Source organism: Haliotis cracherodii, unplaced genomic scaffold, assembly GCF_022045235.1.
Source record: "Haliotis cracherodii isolate W230 unplaced genomic scaffold, xgHalCrac1.p SCAF_2, whole genome shotgun sequence".
NCBI classification, from domain to species: Eukaryota; Metazoa; Mollusca; class Gastropoda; order Lepetellida; family Haliotidae; genus Haliotis; species Haliotis cracherodii.
The window spans coordinates 76617058-76636473 of record NW_027266275.1 but is presented as its reverse complement, the minus strand read 5'-3'; the positions used below and the strand labels follow the sequence as shown (position 1 = coordinate 76636473).

General features: G+C 40.2%; 3 protein-coding genes across 4 annotated transcripts in view; 2 read left to right on the top strand and 1 right to left on the bottom strand.

Moving 5' to 3' along the window:
* The window catches only part of LOC139468535 (netrin receptor UNC5C-like), a 421042-nt gene that overhangs the window by 129126 nt on the left and 272500 nt on the right, over positions 1–19416 (top strand). Inside the window, exon 4 of the mRNA XM_071250571.1 lies at positions 7961–8068. The gene's annotated coding sequence lies outside the window, so the exon portion shown is untranslated. The remainder of the gene's footprint in view (positions 1–7960; positions 8069–19416) is intronic.
* Positions 1–19416, bottom strand: part of LOC139468534 (short-chain dehydrogenase/reductase family 42E member 1-like) — a 334803-nt gene that overhangs the window by 303800 nt on the left and 11587 nt on the right. Inside the window, exons 1-2 of one of the 2 annotated variants that reach the window (XM_071250568.1) lie at positions 10792–10880; positions 9981–10164 (exon numbers count right to left, since the gene is read on the bottom strand). In XM_071250568.1, coding sequence (XP_071106669.1) covers positions 9981–10154 — 174 coding nt within the window. In that variant the 5' untranslated portion in view covers positions 10155–10164; positions 10792–10880. Of the gene's footprint in view, positions 1–9980; positions 10165–10791; positions 10881–19416 lie in introns of those variants that run through there. The other variant, XM_071250570.1, reaches the window with a different exon arrangement.
* Positions 11097–19416, top strand: part of LOC139468533 (sperm-tail PG-rich repeat-containing protein 2-like) — a 94628-nt gene continuing 86308 nt past the window's right edge. Inside the window, exons 1-5 of the mRNA XM_071250567.1 lie at positions 11097–11184; positions 11543–11667; positions 12372–12493; positions 13021–13167; positions 14713–14877. Of these exons, the coding sequence (XP_071106668.1) occupies positions 11556–11667; positions 12372–12493; positions 13021–13167; positions 14713–14877 (546 nt within the window). The 5' untranslated portion in view covers positions 11097–11184; positions 11543–11555. The remainder of the gene's footprint in view (positions 11185–11542; positions 11668–12371; positions 12494–13020; positions 13168–14712; positions 14878–19416) is intronic.

Below are 19416 nucleotides of genomic sequence, written 5' to 3'. Positions count from 1 at the left end.
TCCAATACACAAATGTTGATTCACACCATCTGAACACACACTTGGTTTTACCGTCTCCCTCTGCTAACTTCATCATGGAAACTAGCAACTACGTAAAACAAGCATCACCAGGTAGGCAATCTCTACATCAGACTGAAATATCATTTGTAATATTTCCACTGAAGCACTTGAGCAGATTACGAGACCTGTAATCCCTTATTGATAGGCCTTGTGGATTCCCAGCACCATACAGGTAAAGTTAAGCATGACGAGAGCAGCGTCCCAGTACATAAATCCTCTCACAACACATGTGCAATGCAGTTTCGTGTCAGAGAGCGCACTCATAGTATAAGTACACCGTGATATATCTTTGGCAGAGAGGCCAAGATTAGTCACCTCTGACTGTGAAAATCTGGAATAGAGGTAAAACCTTTTATCTCCTTGTTTCCCAAATTCAAATGAAACCTTAAATGCCAATTACATATCTATAATTATCAATGTAGGCTAAACATGGGGCATGTAGGGCTTGAGTGATGAATGTGTGTATACTATCAGGACTGAAATCTTGGGATATGATGACGTCTTTAACTTGGATGCGAGGGCCACCAAGTATAGGAGGAGGAGATGGAGGCTAAATCAACAGGGTGCATCTAACCATGGTGACAGTGTGCAGGTTAGCCTTGCCCCAAGGCTGTACTGAAGGAAAAGTCCATTGATGTGTAGTAATTCTATCATACTAATAGACAAGTCTAGATATGTGGACAGATATAAGGACTCCAGTCTCTTATAGGGACAACTTGTTATTATTTACATAATCTTAAAGTTATGATTTAAACTAATAATTATTGCCTTAGAGACTTGTGCAAGTCTATGAGCAGGTCATTCCCTGTGGTTTATTCCTGGACAAGAAATATTGCAGACATTACTGCTTCAGGAATAGATATCTCAACCCTTTCAGCTTCTTGTCTGCAACAGCTGCAAATGAGACTCACGGTGCCATACCAGAAAATTAATCTGAAAAAGAACGGTTTATTCACAATGACATAATTGGAAACTATTCAAATCAAATTTTTGTCAGAACTTGGCTACAAAAAGATCATTATGCATGAAAGTTGTGTCATAGCCTTATGACATGCATATGTATAACATAAGTTGAATGTTGAAGTAGTGTGAGTTTATATTCATGCACTATCAACTCCAAGTGAAGCCGGTTTTTGATATATGACTATTTAATATTCTTCCTGTCACACAAATAAAAATAGGTTCACATATTTTTCTACATCAAGTTCATCACAAGTCCATCATTTTCCATTTCCTCTGGCACGAATGCTTCCAAGTGCTTGACCTGTACTCAAACAGTGTCCTTCCAACAGATCGTCTTTGTATGCCATAATATATACAATGTGCAACAAATGCTAAAGGTTCTTCAGCTTTGTTGATAAAGGCAGGGACTAGATTTGTTGCTCCAAGGAGCATATTGCTGTCAAAACGCAGCAACGAACCGGCATCACACATGTTAACAATATTTTACATCTTTAGGGAAAAATTGGATGGCATTTTAGTGTTCTAAAGGAAACGATTCCAAGAAACAGGAAAATAATCCTAAATATGATGACAGGCATATGTGAGCAAGTTTATAGCCAGTTTGTTTACAGATCAGCTGCATTGCCATGTTTAACTGTATACACGATCTTGTGGATCCTCATCCAGGACATATAAACACAACTTAACTATCATCTTATCATGCTTACCCACATCCATTCCTCATACACCATCAGGAGATGGGTGAGTGGGTGGGGCTCCATGCTGCTCTCGGTGTGGCAGGGTCTGGCGTCATCCCACAGATGACATCCTTGCCTTGTAAGTGTAGCAGGGTGTGGAGTCCTCCCACAGCTGACATCCTTACCCTGTCAGTGTAGCAGGACGTAGAGTCATCCCACAGATGACATCCTTACCTTGTCAGTGTGGCAGGGTGTGGAGTCATCCTACTGATGACATCCTCACCCTGTCAGTGTAGCAGGGTGTGGAGTCCTCCCACAGCTGACATCCTTACCCTGTCAGTGTAGCAGGGTGTGGAGTCATCCCACAGATGACATCCTCACCCTGTCAGTGTAGCAGGGCGTGGAGTTATCCTACAGATGACATCCTTACCTTGTCAGTGTAGAGGGGCATGGAGTAATCCCACAGATGACATCCTTAACCTGTCAGTGTAGCAGGGCATGGATTCATCCCACAGATAACAACCTTACCCTGTCAGTGTAGCAGGGCATGGAGTCATCCCACAGATGACATCCTTACCCTGTCAGCAGGGATGTGAGCAGGTTTTCCCGGAACAACTGTAAAACATCTCATTCACTTACAGGCTAAAAGACAACTTTATCTTAAAAACAAGCCATCAGCTGACTCTGAGTATTTACAATTTCTGTGTGACGCCACACCCCACGTTATAGTGCAAGTATTCGTGATCGAAAACCTATGCTGGTGAAAGCTCTGATCGAAAACAGGACCGTCCGCGATGGGTGTCCGGTTTTCGATCATATTTTTCGGAGTGTTTTTTTAATTTTTTTATTATTTTTTTACGCGGAAGATGATTTTTTCCGAGGACTACTGTTTTAAAAAACGCGATTTTCCGCGTTTCCGCCGAGATTTCACATCCCTGTGTCAGTGTAGCAGGACATGGATTCATCCCACAGATGACATCCTTACCCTGTAAGTGTAGCAGGGTGTGAAGTCATCCCACAGATGACATCCTTGCCTTGTTAGTGTAGCAGGGTGTGGAGTGATCCTACTGATGACATCCTTACCCTGTCAGTGTAGCAGGGCATGGATTCATCCCACAGATGACATCCTCACCCTGTCAGTGTAGCAGGGCGTGGAGTCATCCTACAGATGACATCCTTGCCTTGTCAGTGTAGCAGAGTGTGGAGTCATCCCACAGATAACATCCTCACCCTGTCAGTGTAGCAGGGTGTGGTGTCATCCTACTGATGACATCCTTACCTTGTCAGTGTGGCAGGGTGTGGAGTCATCCTACTGATGACATCCTTACCTTGTCAGTGTGGCAGGGTGTGGAGTCATCCTACTGATGACATCCTTACCCTGTCAGTGTAGCAGGGTGTGGAGTCATCCTACTGATGACATCCTTACCTTGTCAGTGTGGCAGGGTGTGGAGTCATCCTACTGATGACATCCTTGCCTTGTCAGTGTAGCAGGGTGTGGAGTCATCCTACTGATGACATCCTTACCTTGTCAGTGTGGCAGGGTGTGGAGTCATCCTACTGATGACATCCTTGCCTTGTCAGTGTGGCAGGGTGTGGAGTCATCCCACAGATGACATCCTTACCCTGTAAGTGTAGCAGGGTGTGGAGTCATCCTACTGATGACATCCTTACCCTGTCAGTGTAGCAGGGCATGGATTCATCCCACAGATGACATCCTCACCCTGTCAGTGTAGCAGGGCTTGGAGTCATCCTACAGATAACATCCTTGCCTTGTCAGTGTAGCAGGGTGTGGAGTCATCCTACTGATGACATCCTTACCTTGTCAGTGTGGCAGGGTGTGGAGTCCTCCTACTGATGACATCCTTACCTTGTCAGTGTAGCAGGGTGTGGAGTCATCCTACAGATAACATCCATGCCTTGTCAGTGTGGCAGGGTGTGGAGTCATCCTACTGATGACATCCTTGCCTTGTCAGTGTAGCAGGGTGTGGAGTCATCCTACTGATGACATCCTTACCTTGTCAGTGTGGCAGGGTGTGGAGTCATCCTACTGATGACATCCTTACCCTGTCAGTGTAGCAGGGTGTGGAGTCATCCTACTGATGACATCCTTACCTTGTCAGTGTGGCAGGGTGTGGAGTCATCCTACTGATGACATCCTTGCCTTGTCAGTGTAGCAGGGTGTGGAGTCATCCTACTGATGACATCCTTACCTTGTTAGTGTGGCAGGGTGTGGAGTCATCCTACAGATGACGTCCTTACCTTGTCAGTGTAGCAGGCTGTGGAGTCATCCTACTGATGACATCCTTACCTTGTTAGTGTAGCAGGGTGTGGAGTCATCCTACAGATGACGTCCTTACCTTGTCAGTGTAGCAGGGTGTGGAGTCATCCTACTGATGACGTCCTTACCTTGTCAGTGTAGCAGGGTGTGGAGTCATCCTACTGATGACATCCTTACCTTGTCAGTGTAGCAGTGTGTGGAGTCATCCTACTGATGACATCCCTACCTTGTCAGTGTAGCAGGGTGTGGAGTCATCCTACTGATGACATCCTTACCTTGTCAGTGTGGCAGGGTGTGGAGTCATCCTACTGATGACATCCTTACCTTGTCAGTGTGGCAGGGTGTGGAGTCATCCTACTGATGACATCCTTACCTTGTCAGTGTGGCAGGGTGTGGAGTCATCCTACAGATGACATCATTGCCTTGTTAGTGTAGCAGGGTGTGGAGTCATCCCACAGATGGCATCCTTACCTTGTCAGTGTAGCAGGGCGTGGAGTCATCCTACAGATGACATCCTCACCCTGTCAGTGTAGCAGGGTGTAGAGACATCCCACAGAATGAATTCTTACCTTGTCAGTGTAGCTGTGATGTGGAGACATCCCACATCCTGAACTTGTCGTTGTAGCAGGATGTGGCGTCGTCCCACAGATGACATCCTTACCTTGTCAGTTTTTTCAAGGAGTGGGGGCAATCTATCCTGAGTTACCCACATTAAGAGACAGGTTGATCATAACAAAGAAATATGATGTGTCTGATAAAGTCTTCCTACTGACAATGACCAATGACTTGCACAAGTCTCTAAGGTAATATTAAATAATTATTAGTTTAAATAATAATTTCTAGATTATGTAAATAATAAGAACAAGTTCTGGAGTCCTTACACCTATCTAGACTTGCCTATTAGGATAGAATTACTACACATCCATGGACTTTTCTTTCAGTTCAGCCTGGAAGCAAGGCAAGGCTAATGGTGGCAGTGTTACCTACTAATGATAAAGAATTATATAGCACGACTTACTGTCAATATTACTGATTACAGAATGACATTCACATATGACTGTATTTAAAATCTGTTATATTGAAATCAAATTTCAAATAGTTATCATCTATAGGCCTACAACACAAAACTAACTCAACAAAATTATCTCAGCTTGACAAATTGGCAGCATTTCATCAATGGCTACCATTTGGGTGATCAGCATCTGTATTTATTTGTCCAAAAGATATACCCTAACACAGTCTTCATTCTAGAAAAAGTCGCTCTCCAAATGGCTATCAGCTGACGGGCTGACATTTCAGCACCATCTTATCAAGCTGCCCCCCTGCTGCAGGAAGGTTGTTTTAGATACGGAGGACATGTTTTAAGTTGACAGGAAACCTGTCTGTAAACATTGGTAAATATTTTGATGGAGCAGGTGTTATTTGTAAACAGGTGTGGCCGGGAACAACACTCCACAGAGTGTAAAACATTTCTGTTGATTTCGACACACTTTCAACATTCATGACCACGATGGAAATTGGAAATTGACAAAATCAGTTAAGTTGTAAACAGATAATGGAGCTACAGTACCTACCAGGACAACAGGGTGGCAGTCCTATGTGTTGGTGATACAGTGGGGAAAGTCCCTTCACCTTCCTCTACTGCAATTTATTGTGGATGTTTTTGTGAAATCATCATCACCATGGGTTGATGGTTTGAAAATGACTACAGACATCGACTTGAACACGATTCAGTTTAATTCCTTGTTCATTACAGTTTTGTTCAGAATATTATAACTATCCGTATATATCCCACTTTACATTATCCATCTCTTTATATATCCACCCATTTACATTTCCACTCCTGACATAGCCACCCCTTTACATATCCCCTCCCAATATAGCCACCCCTTTACATATCCCCTCCCTACATAGCCACCCCTTTATATATCAGCACCCTACATAGCCACCCCTTTGGATATCCCCTCCCTACATAGCCTCCCCTTTGGATATCCCCTCCCTACATAGCCTCCCCTTTGGATATTCCCTCCCTACATAGCCTCCCCTCTGGATATCCCCTCCCTACATAGCATCCCCTTTGCATATCCCCTCCCTACATAGCCTCCCCTCTGGATATCCCCTCCCTACATAGCCTCCCCTTTGGATATCCCCTCCCTACATAGCCTCCCCTTTGGATATCCCCTCCCTACATAGCCTCCCCTTTACATATCCCCTCCCTACATAGCCACCCCTTTGCATATCCCCTCCCTACATAGCCTCCCCTTTGGATATCCCCTCCCTACATAGCCTCCCCTTTGGATATCCCCTCCCTACATAGCCTCCCCTTTGGATATCCCCTCCCTACATAGCCTCTCCTTTACATATCCCCTCCCTACATAGCCACCCCTTTGGATATCCCCTCCCTACATAGCCTCTCCTTTACATATCCACTTCCTACATAGCCTCTCCTTTACATATCCCCTCCCTACATAGCCTCCCCTTTGGATATCCCCTCCCTACATAGCCTCCCCTTTGCATATCCACTTCCTACATAGCCTCCCCTTTGGATATCCCCTCCCTACATAGCCTCCCCTTTACATATCCACTTCCTACATAGCCTCCCCTTTGGATATCCCCTCCCTACATAGCCTCCCCTTTACATATCCACTTCCTACATAGCCTCCCCTTTGGATATCCCCTCCCTACATAGCCTCCCCTTTACATATCTCCTCCCTACATAGCCACCCCTTTGCATATCCCCTCCCTACATAGCCTCCCCTTTGGATATCCCCTCCCTACATAGCCTCTCCTTTACATATCCACTTCCTACATAGCCTCCCCTTTGCATATCCCCTCCCTACATAGCCTCCCCTTTGCATATCCACTTCCTACATAGCCTCCCCTTTGGATATCCCCTCCCTACATAGCCACCCTTTGCATATCCCCTCCCTACATAGCCACCCCTTTGCATATCCCCTCCGTACATAGCCACCCCTTTGCATATCCACTTCCTACATAGCCTCCCCTTTACATATCCCCTCCCTTCTTCTGCATTAAACAACCCCAACATACCCCACCCCTAAGAAGTTAAACTCAAAAGAAATACTTCAAAGCAATCCCGTTGATACATGAAAACCAGGAGACCAGGAGATGTGGAAGATAATTTGAATATATGTCCTGTATTCCTCCACAGCTTCAACTGTGCACACACTCTTCCCTTGTGCAGCGCCATGATAAACACACCCTCCTGACCCAATGTCACCGAAGGCAAAGGAAAGACATAAGAGTATCTTAATTCCAATCCAAGGGGCTTTAAGTATTAGTAAATAACCACCATGTTTATACATTTGTTTCTCAAAACAATTTGAGGATATTTATGTGGCTATCACATTAAAGCTTGTTATCACTCACGACTGATGAGGTAACTGACAAAATGTAAACATATCCAAATGGCACCACTTTTCCCCAGTCTATTTCTACACAAAGTAAGACACACATCTTCTTGGTTTATTTATTTACTTTCAAATCAGAACCTTTGCTGAGGGCGTATGACAATGTGAGATATGTGGAACAAGACCTAGTTACGTGTAGTTTACAGGTGTTTTCAGCATTGTATAACTGGCAGATCTCTGTCTCTCTTGAAAAAAAGCAGTTGTTTAGCAATGTTTCACAATATTTAGAGAATGGTTATTCTCATATTTTCCAAGGTCATGATGCTCCAAAGTACAGTTGCTAGGAGAATAGTACAAAATTCTCAGAATTCAGGGACAGCATCCTCAGCAAGACCAATATATTATATAATAATAATTATATTAAAATATGTAATTTCAATGTTTTTTATTTTCTTTGGATTTTTGCCATTATGTAACCTAATAAACGTTTTAAAAGTATCACCTCATCATGTCTATGATGACCAGAATCATGAGAGTCCTTCACACTACAAATTACAAGTCATGATGATGTATGGCAAACATATATCTTATATCTAATCTCTTCACTGCAGATTTAAAGATGGAATCAAATGAAGAATGGTTGTCTACTGGACCGTAGTCATAAGGTAACCATGGTTACTACAACAAACAAACATGGACGACAGGGGTGAAGAGTCAAGGTAGGGTTTGCATGTGTGTTTTTCTCTGGAAAAGGATCGAACTGCAACACTAGACAAAGAAAAGGAATTTTTATCTTAACAAATTTGCTTTCTTTACTGACCTTGTGCTGACAAGGGGAAGGAAAACAGCCATTTTTACAAGCTTCTAAAGAGGATGACAGAGACGGTCAGTATGTAAATGTATTTATACATTTCAACTACATTTAAGAATTAACTTTGACAAAAAATTGCATTTATGAAAGATTTACACCAAGTGTTTAAACAGCTTTTTTTATGTTTTTAACTCACAAAACACAAAACATATTGAAGTCAATTCTAATGAATAAATACATCAACAATAGTATCTTAACAAACTGCTTACTTAATCATTAACCAAAAACAAACTGTAGATGACAATACAAAATCAGTGACATCATTCAATGCAATGATGCAACACAAGCCCCGCCCATTCTATTATCAGCCAATCAGGAGACAGAAGTATGTTAATGGTCGAGGCTTTATTTTGGTTTATCAGTTTATTGAACACACAAAAATCCTTTATTAGCCAAACAAATATCATGCATTCACTTGAAATATATATATTTTTTATGAAATCCCATTTGACACTTTGAACACTTATTCTCATATGAGATCTGTGGAGACTATAAATGCTGAAAACAACTTCATACAGATCAGAAACATCACGATAACTTAACTACCATGACAATGGATGCCACAATTTTCTTCGCCTCCAAACACATATGTCTAACCTATCATCATCTTTATGTATATTGACAAGATCTGACCTTTAAACCTGACACAAGGTAAAGGCTAGCTCCCAAACATCAATGTTGGAGATGTTTATTTCTGTAGATGTTCCTAGCATAACACGTGTTCTTGACATGTCAAGAGATAAGTCATTTGAACAAACTTAAGCATATCCCAGTTGTAGATGCAACATGCCTCAGTGCATGGGAGGCATAGCATCATGTTTTCGCAGTACTTTTTCTTCCTCCAAACCAGCATCTCCATAATGGCACTTACTGACATAAAAAAAATATCACCACAGTGTACATATGTTTTACATGATCTCCCAAACTACATCAACAAATACACCAACAGAAAAACAACTATTTGCAAACTCCTTTTTGTACCCTAACACTCTACATTCGCTAAAGACGCAAACACAAGTGCAATGGTTTATGTAACACAGTTATGACGGAATATGAGACGATCAGTTTGGAAACAGAGCTTGGAGTCTGTCTAAATGGAATCATGAACATGTAAATAAATGGAATTCAGAAACATGAGGGTACATTTGTATATTGTGTTGAATAATCTTATATCATACCCCTGAAGCTGCTGACACTGCAGCGTTTGAAATTGGCACTAGTCATTTAGTCCATGCAAAACTGTCCACTAGTTAAGGTATCATAAGGACTTGCAGAAATTGCCCTTTTAAGGGTTTTGCTACGTATCATCATTATAAGGACTAGTGGGCTAAACCTGTTAGTTTCTATCGCTGCATTGATGACAACACAAAAATTATGATACATACTGATTGCAGAAAATATCATGAGCCTGGAAAGCCAGATTTATACATAATACAATGAAATACTCATACATACTTTGCATATATGTGAGGATAATGGAACAGTGATAAGACACTTGTCTTTCATGTTTCAGATGTAGACCATTTTTTTTATCGAATCATGATATTTAAGAAAATGGAAAAAGTTAGAAAACTTCTAAGTTCTCAATATAGGTGTGCTAGTTTTTTAGCAAATGCAAAAATACATATGTCATTGTAGTACTACAGAACTCTGCAGAAGAGGGCGCTGTCGTGTAAAGTAATAGTACTACTACAGAAATGTACCAATACAATTAATATCATCTGTGAAATATTCAAGTTGACAGATTAATAATTGTTTACCTTAATAAACTCCATTCCAGGCAATAAATCCCATACAGGTTCCTTAATGTCAAACAATTTAACTTTATGTCCTTCTTCTATCAAATTCTTCCCAAGACAAAACCCAGGGTAGCCTCCCCCTCCAGTAATGAAGTGAATCTCATCTGCCTTGCTTGCTGAACTGCGAGTTCTCATTGTTGACAATCTGAAATAGATTTGATTTGATTTTATTTCTTGCAGTTCCAAATTAATGAAGAAATATGTTCTCATAAAAGGAACAAGAAGTAACTTATATTAATAGTATGGTCATAACATGTGATATGACAGTGACACAAATCTATATATATATATGTGATTATATGAGCATGCAGTATAACAACTAATTCAAATCTGATATTAGGACTTGCAGACAACACTTTCCCTGTCGTGTCAGTTTCAAATATCAAAGCTTCTAAACAATTGATACATGCTTTTTATTATGACTAAACACATAATGACAATCACACAATTCACTAATTATATAAGGCCTTATTATGTGTTGTTTGTAATGGCACCAGTCTATTCTACGGATTTGAATGCACCGTGTACTGGCACCATTTGATTCTACACATTCAACATATGCCAAATTTTGTCACCCTGCATCTACTGTGTACTTGTCTAATTCCCACTGTAAGCTGATCTTGAAAACCGATCAGTGTTGTCGTTGATTTTCAATAATGTATGTTTACATCTTTGAAGACAGAAGAAAGACGCATATCAGCGACAAAAACGGTGGAGACTTCATGCAAATGCGAGTCTAAGCATATTTACGGATGTATAAACATGTGTTTACCACTGTCATGGACTAAATACCACAAGAACGTTGTATATCGCAATATTAAGAGGATGTATTGCCGTCGAACAGCTGATCACGCCTTCCCGCCAAAACAGGAACTTAGAAGAATTCTGGTTGTCGCAAAAGTAATGCGAACGTTATACTTACAATTAGATTTGTTAGTTCTATACAGCCCAGCTATACCCGGTTTGTATTTAGTGAATATTTGACCATTATCATAGCAAAAACGTTTTGGTTCGATAAAACGACTACGGAACGACAGCCTCAAATCGATCGGTTTCTCCTTCCGCCATCTTGCTCCATGGCAACATACAACTGTAATGATCATGGATGTGTGAAGATTGTTGTTTTGGTCCTTGAATCGCGCAATACCAGAGGATATCTGAGCTGGTGAGTATGTTTTCCCGCCCACAGGACTTCCCAATATGCTAGTCAAAAAGAAAATAATTGAATGCATTCTTTGATTTTGATGAATAGTGTTAATGATTCATATATGTACGGTGGATATTGTTCCCACTCAAGCATCTAAAGGTGTCTTACTTTGTCACTAGCTATAATGTACCTATAAGGAGTAAGAGTTGTTTTTTTTCTGTCATATTTTTGTAAGTGAGACGTATTCAGCTTTTAAAATGAATTTTCTTTCACGATTATGACCTTTCCCATGTAAAGAAATGTTATTTATCTATTGCATAATAGATGAGCTTGACAATTCTTTGTGATTTTCAACTACTATTTATGCATGCTCCAGATAAGCTGTGGCCATGTATGACAGAGCACCTCGTGATTTAGTTCAGACCTTTGGGAGTACCCCTCATAATGTTGGCCCCGGATCTTATGATGCATCTGCAGCTAACAAGGCCAGATTAAAAGCAGGTATGTATGCATTATTAGGCTGTTTGAATATTATTTTAACAATTAACTTTCTACTCATTCATTCATTTTGTTTCTTATATATTTATGCATTTATCTCAGATTGAAGTTGAACCACATCTTAAAGTATAGCACTTTTCTATCTGTTGTTACAAAAGCTGGAGTGGAGCTCTAATATATATATTTTCACCAGTATTTATTTTTCATGATATTTTTTTAATTATTTAGCCAAAGGTATTATTCATTTTAAACGTCAGTTCTTTCTATCTTTATTATTTATGCTGTATTCAGCTTTTTGGAAAAGTACAGGTGCACTTAACATTCTAGATGAATGCAAGTAATTTGCCTCCCATTTGCGTTTCGTAATTGTGATATTTATGTTGAAATGATTTAGTTATGTTTTATATACGCTTAAATGTTGTATTGAGTATGCTTAAAAAAAGTGGAGTGCTGTCCCCTGCATCCCCCTCTGTACCTATGTATTTTTTGCTTCAGTCATTTGTCAACTTTATTATTAATAATATAAACTCATTTCAAAATAATCTTCTAATATTTCAATGCTATTTATATGCAATATTTGACTTTCCCTTATACTTCTGCTTAATTATTTTTTGAAAGGAGCAGCAGTTGCATGAATACCTGTCTACCATAACTTTAATCTTTTTTGGAGTTTTATATATCTGACAAGTGTGTATGTAATGTTCCAGATGGATATGCTCCTTTTTTGTCTATGACGAGTCGAGAGACATTCCTCAATGTCACTGACCAGGTTGTGGCTGCTCCCGGGCCAGGCCATTATGATCCTGCCAAGCCACAGGATACTGTTAAAGTGAGTTGTCTCCCTTTGGCTACATTTTATCAGTCTGCAAGAATGACAAACGTCATCTTAGTAACTGTCTATATGCTTATCATAGTATTTTAATTATATTCATAGTTACTAAATTTCTTCATTTGAAGCTTTTTTTATCTTACTTGTTTGACAGCATCATCATTTCAAAAACACTCACAAGGCCAGATCAATATATTTTCTTCCTCCGTGGATTTTCTCAGTCAATATGACATGAAGCAGGAGATGAAATGAAGGTTAAGTGTTTACAAATCTTGAAATATGTTTGAACAGAGTTGCAAACGAAAGGATGTTATGAAAAGTAACATTTTCAATCAAACATACTTTTTGATTTTGTTTTCTTCTTTGCTTTTGTTTGTTCTTGAATAAACTGGTCTTGTATAAATGTGTAAAATAAATAAAGAAATTGTACATTATTTCAAGGGATTTTCTTTTTCAGACCTGATTTTTACGGCAGTTAGCAATATCAATAAAGGTTTGGCAGCACTTATGATATATGTGTTTTTCAGGGTGGACGCACTTTAGCGAACAGATCCAAGCGGTTTAACCAAGCAGAAAAAGATACTCCAGGTCCTGGAGCCTATCAGGTTGACATGGGAATTGAGTTCCGACAATCCAAGTCTGCCCCGGAACTCCGATCTCAAGCAAAGGGAGCTGTGAGTTGGGTTTCATGATTTCTTAAATCATCAAGGCATTTCTTTATTCCTTTAGTAATGGCCCAACCAATTTCAGGGACAGGTTATTTGTCAAATCATATGATCTTTCCTCTCGCCTGTGATGCTGTTAAGAAACTGATTTTGAGGGTTTGTTGTTTAACGCCGCACCCAGCAATGTTTTAGCTATATGACGGCAGTCTGTAAATAATCGAGTCTGGACCAGACAATCCAGTGATTGACATCATGAGCATCAATCCATGCTCATGATTGGCATCATGAGCATCTATCCATGCAATTGGGATACTATAGCATGCATTAACCAAGTCAGCGAGCCTGACCACCTAATCCCATCAGTCGCCCTTTACGACAAGAAAAGTCACCTTTTACGGCAAGCATGGGTTGCTCAAGACCTATTCTAACCCGGATCTTCACGGGTGTATTGAGGGCTATGCCAATGAGGTATGATGGATATTTTTTGAAACAATCTCTGTTGGGGTATAAATTCTGTCTCATATACAGTCACAGTTTCCAACAAATAGTCAACATTTCGTCAGTTTGGAAATATGTTTTCTTATCACACCTGTGGATGAGAAAGCCATTTGAGATAACTGGTATAAAACATATATGTGATATCAGATTCAAAGTCCCTGATTGGCTAAGTCATGGTGATGACTTAAGGTTAGATAAGGACAGGCCCCTTTCCTTATTGTAGTTTATTGATAAGTTACTCATGCAAAGATATAGCAGAAACCTTTCTTTGGAGGGACACACAAGGTATCAGTCGTAAGCAGGAAGCCAGATTACATCGCTCATGGCTGTTGTGTTATGTAATAATACTCCACAGTGACTATGGGAATAAAAATATGCATCGATTCGATGCTAAGATGGTGCGATTCTAGGATTATAATAAACAGATTACTGCCCTCATGCCTGCTAAATGCCATTTATCTCACAACTCATTTCCAAACCTATCTAGCACACGCAGTTATGCATTGTCCCACTGAACCAACTTCTCCATGTAAAAGATATCCTTCAGACATGTTACAATAATTTACTTGAGTTCTGTGGACATAGGTGGCCCAATCGTCTTAGGCCCCAGAATGCGTTGTGCAGAATTGTCTCCCTTGGACATGCCTGAAACCTGTGATTGTGGGTTCAAATCTTGGATCGCCCCGTTTATGTTTCTAGTTTTATCATCACCATACCCATGCTCGTGGTTTTCACCAAAGTTGTAAACGTCTGAGATCTGCATTAATTTGGGCTTTCCTCCCACATCAAGCTGAGGTGCTATGATATACTTGGAATACTGTTGAGAGTGGCGTAATACGCATCTCACTAACTCAAGCATGTGAGTTTGAGAATAATTATTTGTCTTCTCTGGTATGAACCAAACAGTAACTGGGCCTGTTTAATAAAGTGATCTTAGCGCCACAACTAAGTCTGTGTTAAGGTATAGAAGATGCAACAGCCGTAGCACAAAGTCTTTGTCAAATAAGCCTCAGATTAACAAAGTTCAACTCCATAAGAATTTGTGTCTCTTTTCAGTTGATGACAAACAGAATCAAGTTCCACCGTAAACCTGAGGCACCATCCATTCCCTACCCTGGACAGGCATATGGTTATGAGGAGTTTGAAGATGGGACACTGAAGAAACAGGACCCTCCCAGTAGAGACCGCTCCCTTGGACCTGCATTCTATAATCCAGCTCAAGTAGGTGGAACAAGTCATACTCTCTCATTCTTTAATGAGCTGGGTCCTCTTATGTCCCTGCTTTGTACTAGCTGAGAACCATTCAAATTAATCTTAGAGTAATGTCAATAGTAACTCCTTATTAGCACTGGGAAACTGTTAGATTCCTGTGTCTTGGGATAATTGCCTTTAAACAGCCATTGCCTCTGATCCAATCCCTCAAATTTCCCTCTAAGATGTTCGAAAATGAATCATGCAATTTGACATTGTTTAAGAAAGTGTGTATATGAACAGCACTGTTTGTTTTACCAGATTACTGTGCATGAACGGAATGTTCACAACATTGTATACCTATCATTATCTTTTAGCTTCATTTACGAAATAGGATATTCAAGATTTCAGTCAATTATTATGAAATCTTGAAAGTAGCTTACAGAGGATTTTTCTAATTTTATTTTGAAGGTCTTTCCTTTTACCTTGTGTTTTCACTTTCCTCCAGAAATTATATGTGTAACCATATTTTAAGACTCATGCCATTCATAAATTTGAAGTCCTGCAAACAAAGACAATTATAAAGCTCCATAACCAAAGATGCTGTACAATTTTCGAAGGGGTCAATTTGGAATTGTAATTTTTAGAATTAAAGTAATTTGTTCAAATTTGCTTCACATTGTCAGATAGTTAATGGCAGGCACTTCTACTAATTACTCAAATCTTGTTTTATGTCAAATTATTCCCGACCATTGTTACAATTAAAATCTGCCATGCAGGCAATATATCTAGCTTCATGATGGATGCAAACTCCTCCTAGGTCGGACATAATCATTTGTTACTTGAACATTTTACTGCCTTAACAAACCAACTAAAAATGCAAATTCTTGACTAAATTCTGTGCATCTGTTTGCTACAATTGAAATGTGCTTTTCAGACAATGGCAGTTTTCAATAAAAATAATTAGTTTGTGGTAATTAAGATATTTGTAGCATGGCAGTGTCACAGCCCTAATCTGCCAAGAAGAAAGGTTGCTCCTTGTAGTTATCAGTTTCAAGTTAAGCACCCACAGTAGCAGTATAAATCAAAATATCTGTAAGATTTCACAAAGACTGTGACATATTGTACAGATTGAGCAACTGATGGAGAGCATGGAAACATTTGGTCCGAGAATTGTAACGAGCCCGAGATTTCTAATTATTAGCTCCTCTTCGATTGGTTTTAATCCAGTATTGTCCGTGTGTACGGTACATAAGGCTTATAGTCTCAAGCCTGCCCATTATCTTAGCCTTGTGAATACTGCCCCTCCCTGAGGCACGGCCTCGCATAGCCATTTAGGTATCCTATCATTAAACACTGTTAGACTTCTGGCCAAGCCGGGCTGAGTTTTTTAGAGCATTGATAGCTTTTCAGCAATACCATCACATTGTTCATGGCTGCCTGAGCATACATAAAGCAAAGCTGGAGGTGGCGTGGATCTAGGGGACCAGGGCTGCAGCTTGCTGCCCCTCGGGTGTACCGTCTCTACATGATGGCAGGAAATTAATTATGTATAAGGTTATGAAAACTTTGTAGTGATTTGATGAAGCTAAATATGGGGAAAAATTATTCAAGCTTCTAATGTTATCTTATTAGATGAAATCTGTTTAGACGTTAAAAGATTGAGATGGACAAAGATGGTGATGGCCATTTCAAAAGGGCATTTCACTTCTGAAATTCAATACGTTTATTTCGACAGTGGGTGTATTGTATTTCAAGTGACTTTAACACAATGACAAGTTGTAGGACATTAGTATTCAGGGGCATGCGAGGTGGTGTAGTAACTGTGACCTTTATGGGGTATGGTGTGACCTTTTAACAGATATCGAATAGTTTTATTGAGGAGGGCTAATCTGTTTGGATAGCATTTTAGAGTTGAACGGACTATTATCAAAGCTGCTGTCTAATGTCTTGTAGTATTAGGATCACATTAGTACATATTTTGCTTCATGGTTTATTCAGGGGATGGTGTCATAAATGATTGAAAGTACCCTAAAAGCCAATTTGAATGTAATTGACTGGGGTTTTACCAAAGAACATAAATCTTCAGTGCTAGTTGGTAATGTCATCAACATTAAGTTTCTCGGAAGGGAGTCCCAATTTGTCATGTAACTGCATGACGCATGTCCTTTATATTCAATATGGCTGGGTGGGTTTCTCATTCAGCATTCAGAACCTTTGGCGGTAATAAATTATCTTATTTTCATGTATTCTGAGATGGCTTGATGTTCCAAAACAAATGTTCACCAAACGTTTTGTGAAGCTGACCTGAATGGCATTAAAAACATGTTGCCAATACAAATATATGTTTCTAATGTTCTTAGTACAAGCAGGTCTACTGTTAATGTGTGCTGCCACATGTTCAGTTGGTATTGCTTCATGCTCTCCTTCAATTGTTTGGATGGGATGTTGTTTATGGAGGATATGTTTTATGAGATACGTGTATTACAGATATAGTAAATAAGAAGTCAGTGGAAAAAATGGACAAGTACATGGTCCTCGTGGATAAGGTGAATAGGGGCAGGCAGAGATGGAAAAAAAACATGTAGTGTTGTCTGTAAAACATTCATTGCAAAAATCTGTTTCAGTTCTCAGAACCATGTGAACTTGTCTCAAAGAACTAGATTTTTGTATTTATACCAAAGGAGCTATTTTTTATGTATGTTGAAGAAACTAGTTATTTTGGTGCCAAAGGTGCTGGATTTCTTCATATGTCAGAAAGAAAGTAGACTTCTGTATAAATAAGCCAAAGAAAAACATGTTTATTAACATGATTAATGTCCTATGGGAATGGTTTACAATAAATGTCTCGGAACTAAGTTTACATTTTTCTTTATGTTTGTCTTCAATGAACTAGGTATCTGTATGTGCCTCCAAGGAACTAGGTATTCGTATGTGTCTCCAGGGACTAGGTGTCTGTATGTGTCTCCAAGGAACTAGGTATTTGTATGTGTCTCCAGGCACTAGGTATCTGTGTGTGTCTCCAGGGACTAGGTGTCTGATGTGTCTCCAAGGAACTAGGTATCTGATGTGTCTCCAAGGAACTAGGTATTTGTATTTGTCTCCAAGGAACTAGGTATCTGTATGTGCCTCCAAGGAACTAGGTATTCGTATGTGTCTCCAGGGACTAGGTGTCTGTATGTGTCTCCAAAGAACTAGGTATTTGTATGTGTCTTCAGGGACTAGGTATATGTGTGTGTCTCCAGGGACTAGGTGTCTGTATGTGCCTCCAAGGAACTAGGTATTCGTATGTGTCTCCAGGGACTAGGTGTCTGTATGTGTCTCCAAGGAACTAGGTATTTGTATGTGTCTTCAGGGACTAGGTATCTGTGTGTGTCTCCAGGGACTAGGTGTCTGTATGTGTCTCCAAGGAACTAGGTATCTGATGTGTCTCCAAGGAACTAGGTATTTGTATTTGTCTCCAAGGAACTAGGTATCTGTATGTGCCTCCAAGGAACTAGGTATTCGTATGTGTCTCCAGGGACTAGGTGTCTGTATGTGTCTCCAAGGAACTAGGTATTTGTATGTGTCTTCAGGGACTAGGTATCTGTGTGTGTCTCCAGGGACTAGGTGTCTGTATGTGCCTCCAAGGAACTAGGTATTCGTATGTGTCTCCAGGGACTAGGTGTCTGTATGTGTCTCCAAGGAACTAGGTATTTGTATGTGTCTTCAGGGACTAGGTATCTGTGTGTGTCTCCAGGGACTAGGTGTCTGTATGTGTCTCCAAGGAACTAGGTATCTGTATGTGTCTCCAAGGAACTAGGTATCTGTATGTGTCTCCAAGGAACTAGGTATTTGTATGTGTTTCCAAGGAACTAGGTATCTGTATGTGTCTCCAAGGAACTAGGTATCTGTGTGTGTCTCCAAGGAACTAGGTATCTGTATGTGTCTCCAAGGAACTAGGTATCTGATGTGTCTCCAAGGAACTAGGTATCTGTGTGTGTCTCCAAGGAACTAGGTATCTGTATGTGTCTCCACGGAACTAGGTATCTGTATGTGTCTCCAAGGAACTAGGTATCTGTATGTGTCTCCAAGGAACTAGGTATCTGTATGTGTCTCCAATGAACTAGGTATCAGTATGTGTCTCCAAGGAACTAGGTATCTGTGTGTGTCTCCAAGGAACTAGGTATCTGTATGTGTCTCCAAGGAACTAGGTATCTGTATGTGTCTCCAAGGATCTAGGTATCTGTATGTGTCTCCAAGGAACTAGGTATCTGTATGTGTCTCCAAGGAACTAGGTATTTGTATGTGTTTCCAAGGATCTAGGTATCTGATGTGTCTCCAAGGAACTAGGTATCTGTATGTGTCTCCAAGGAACTAGGTATCTGATGTGTCTCCAAGGAACTAGGTATCTGTATGTGTCTCCAAGGAACTAGGCATCTGTATGTGTCTCCAAGGAACTAGGTATCTGATGTGTCTCCAAGGAACTAGGTATCTGTATGTGTCTCCAAGGAACTAGGCATCTGTATGTGTCTCCAAGGAACTAGGTATCTGATGTGTCTCCAAGGAACTAGGTATCTGTATGTGTCT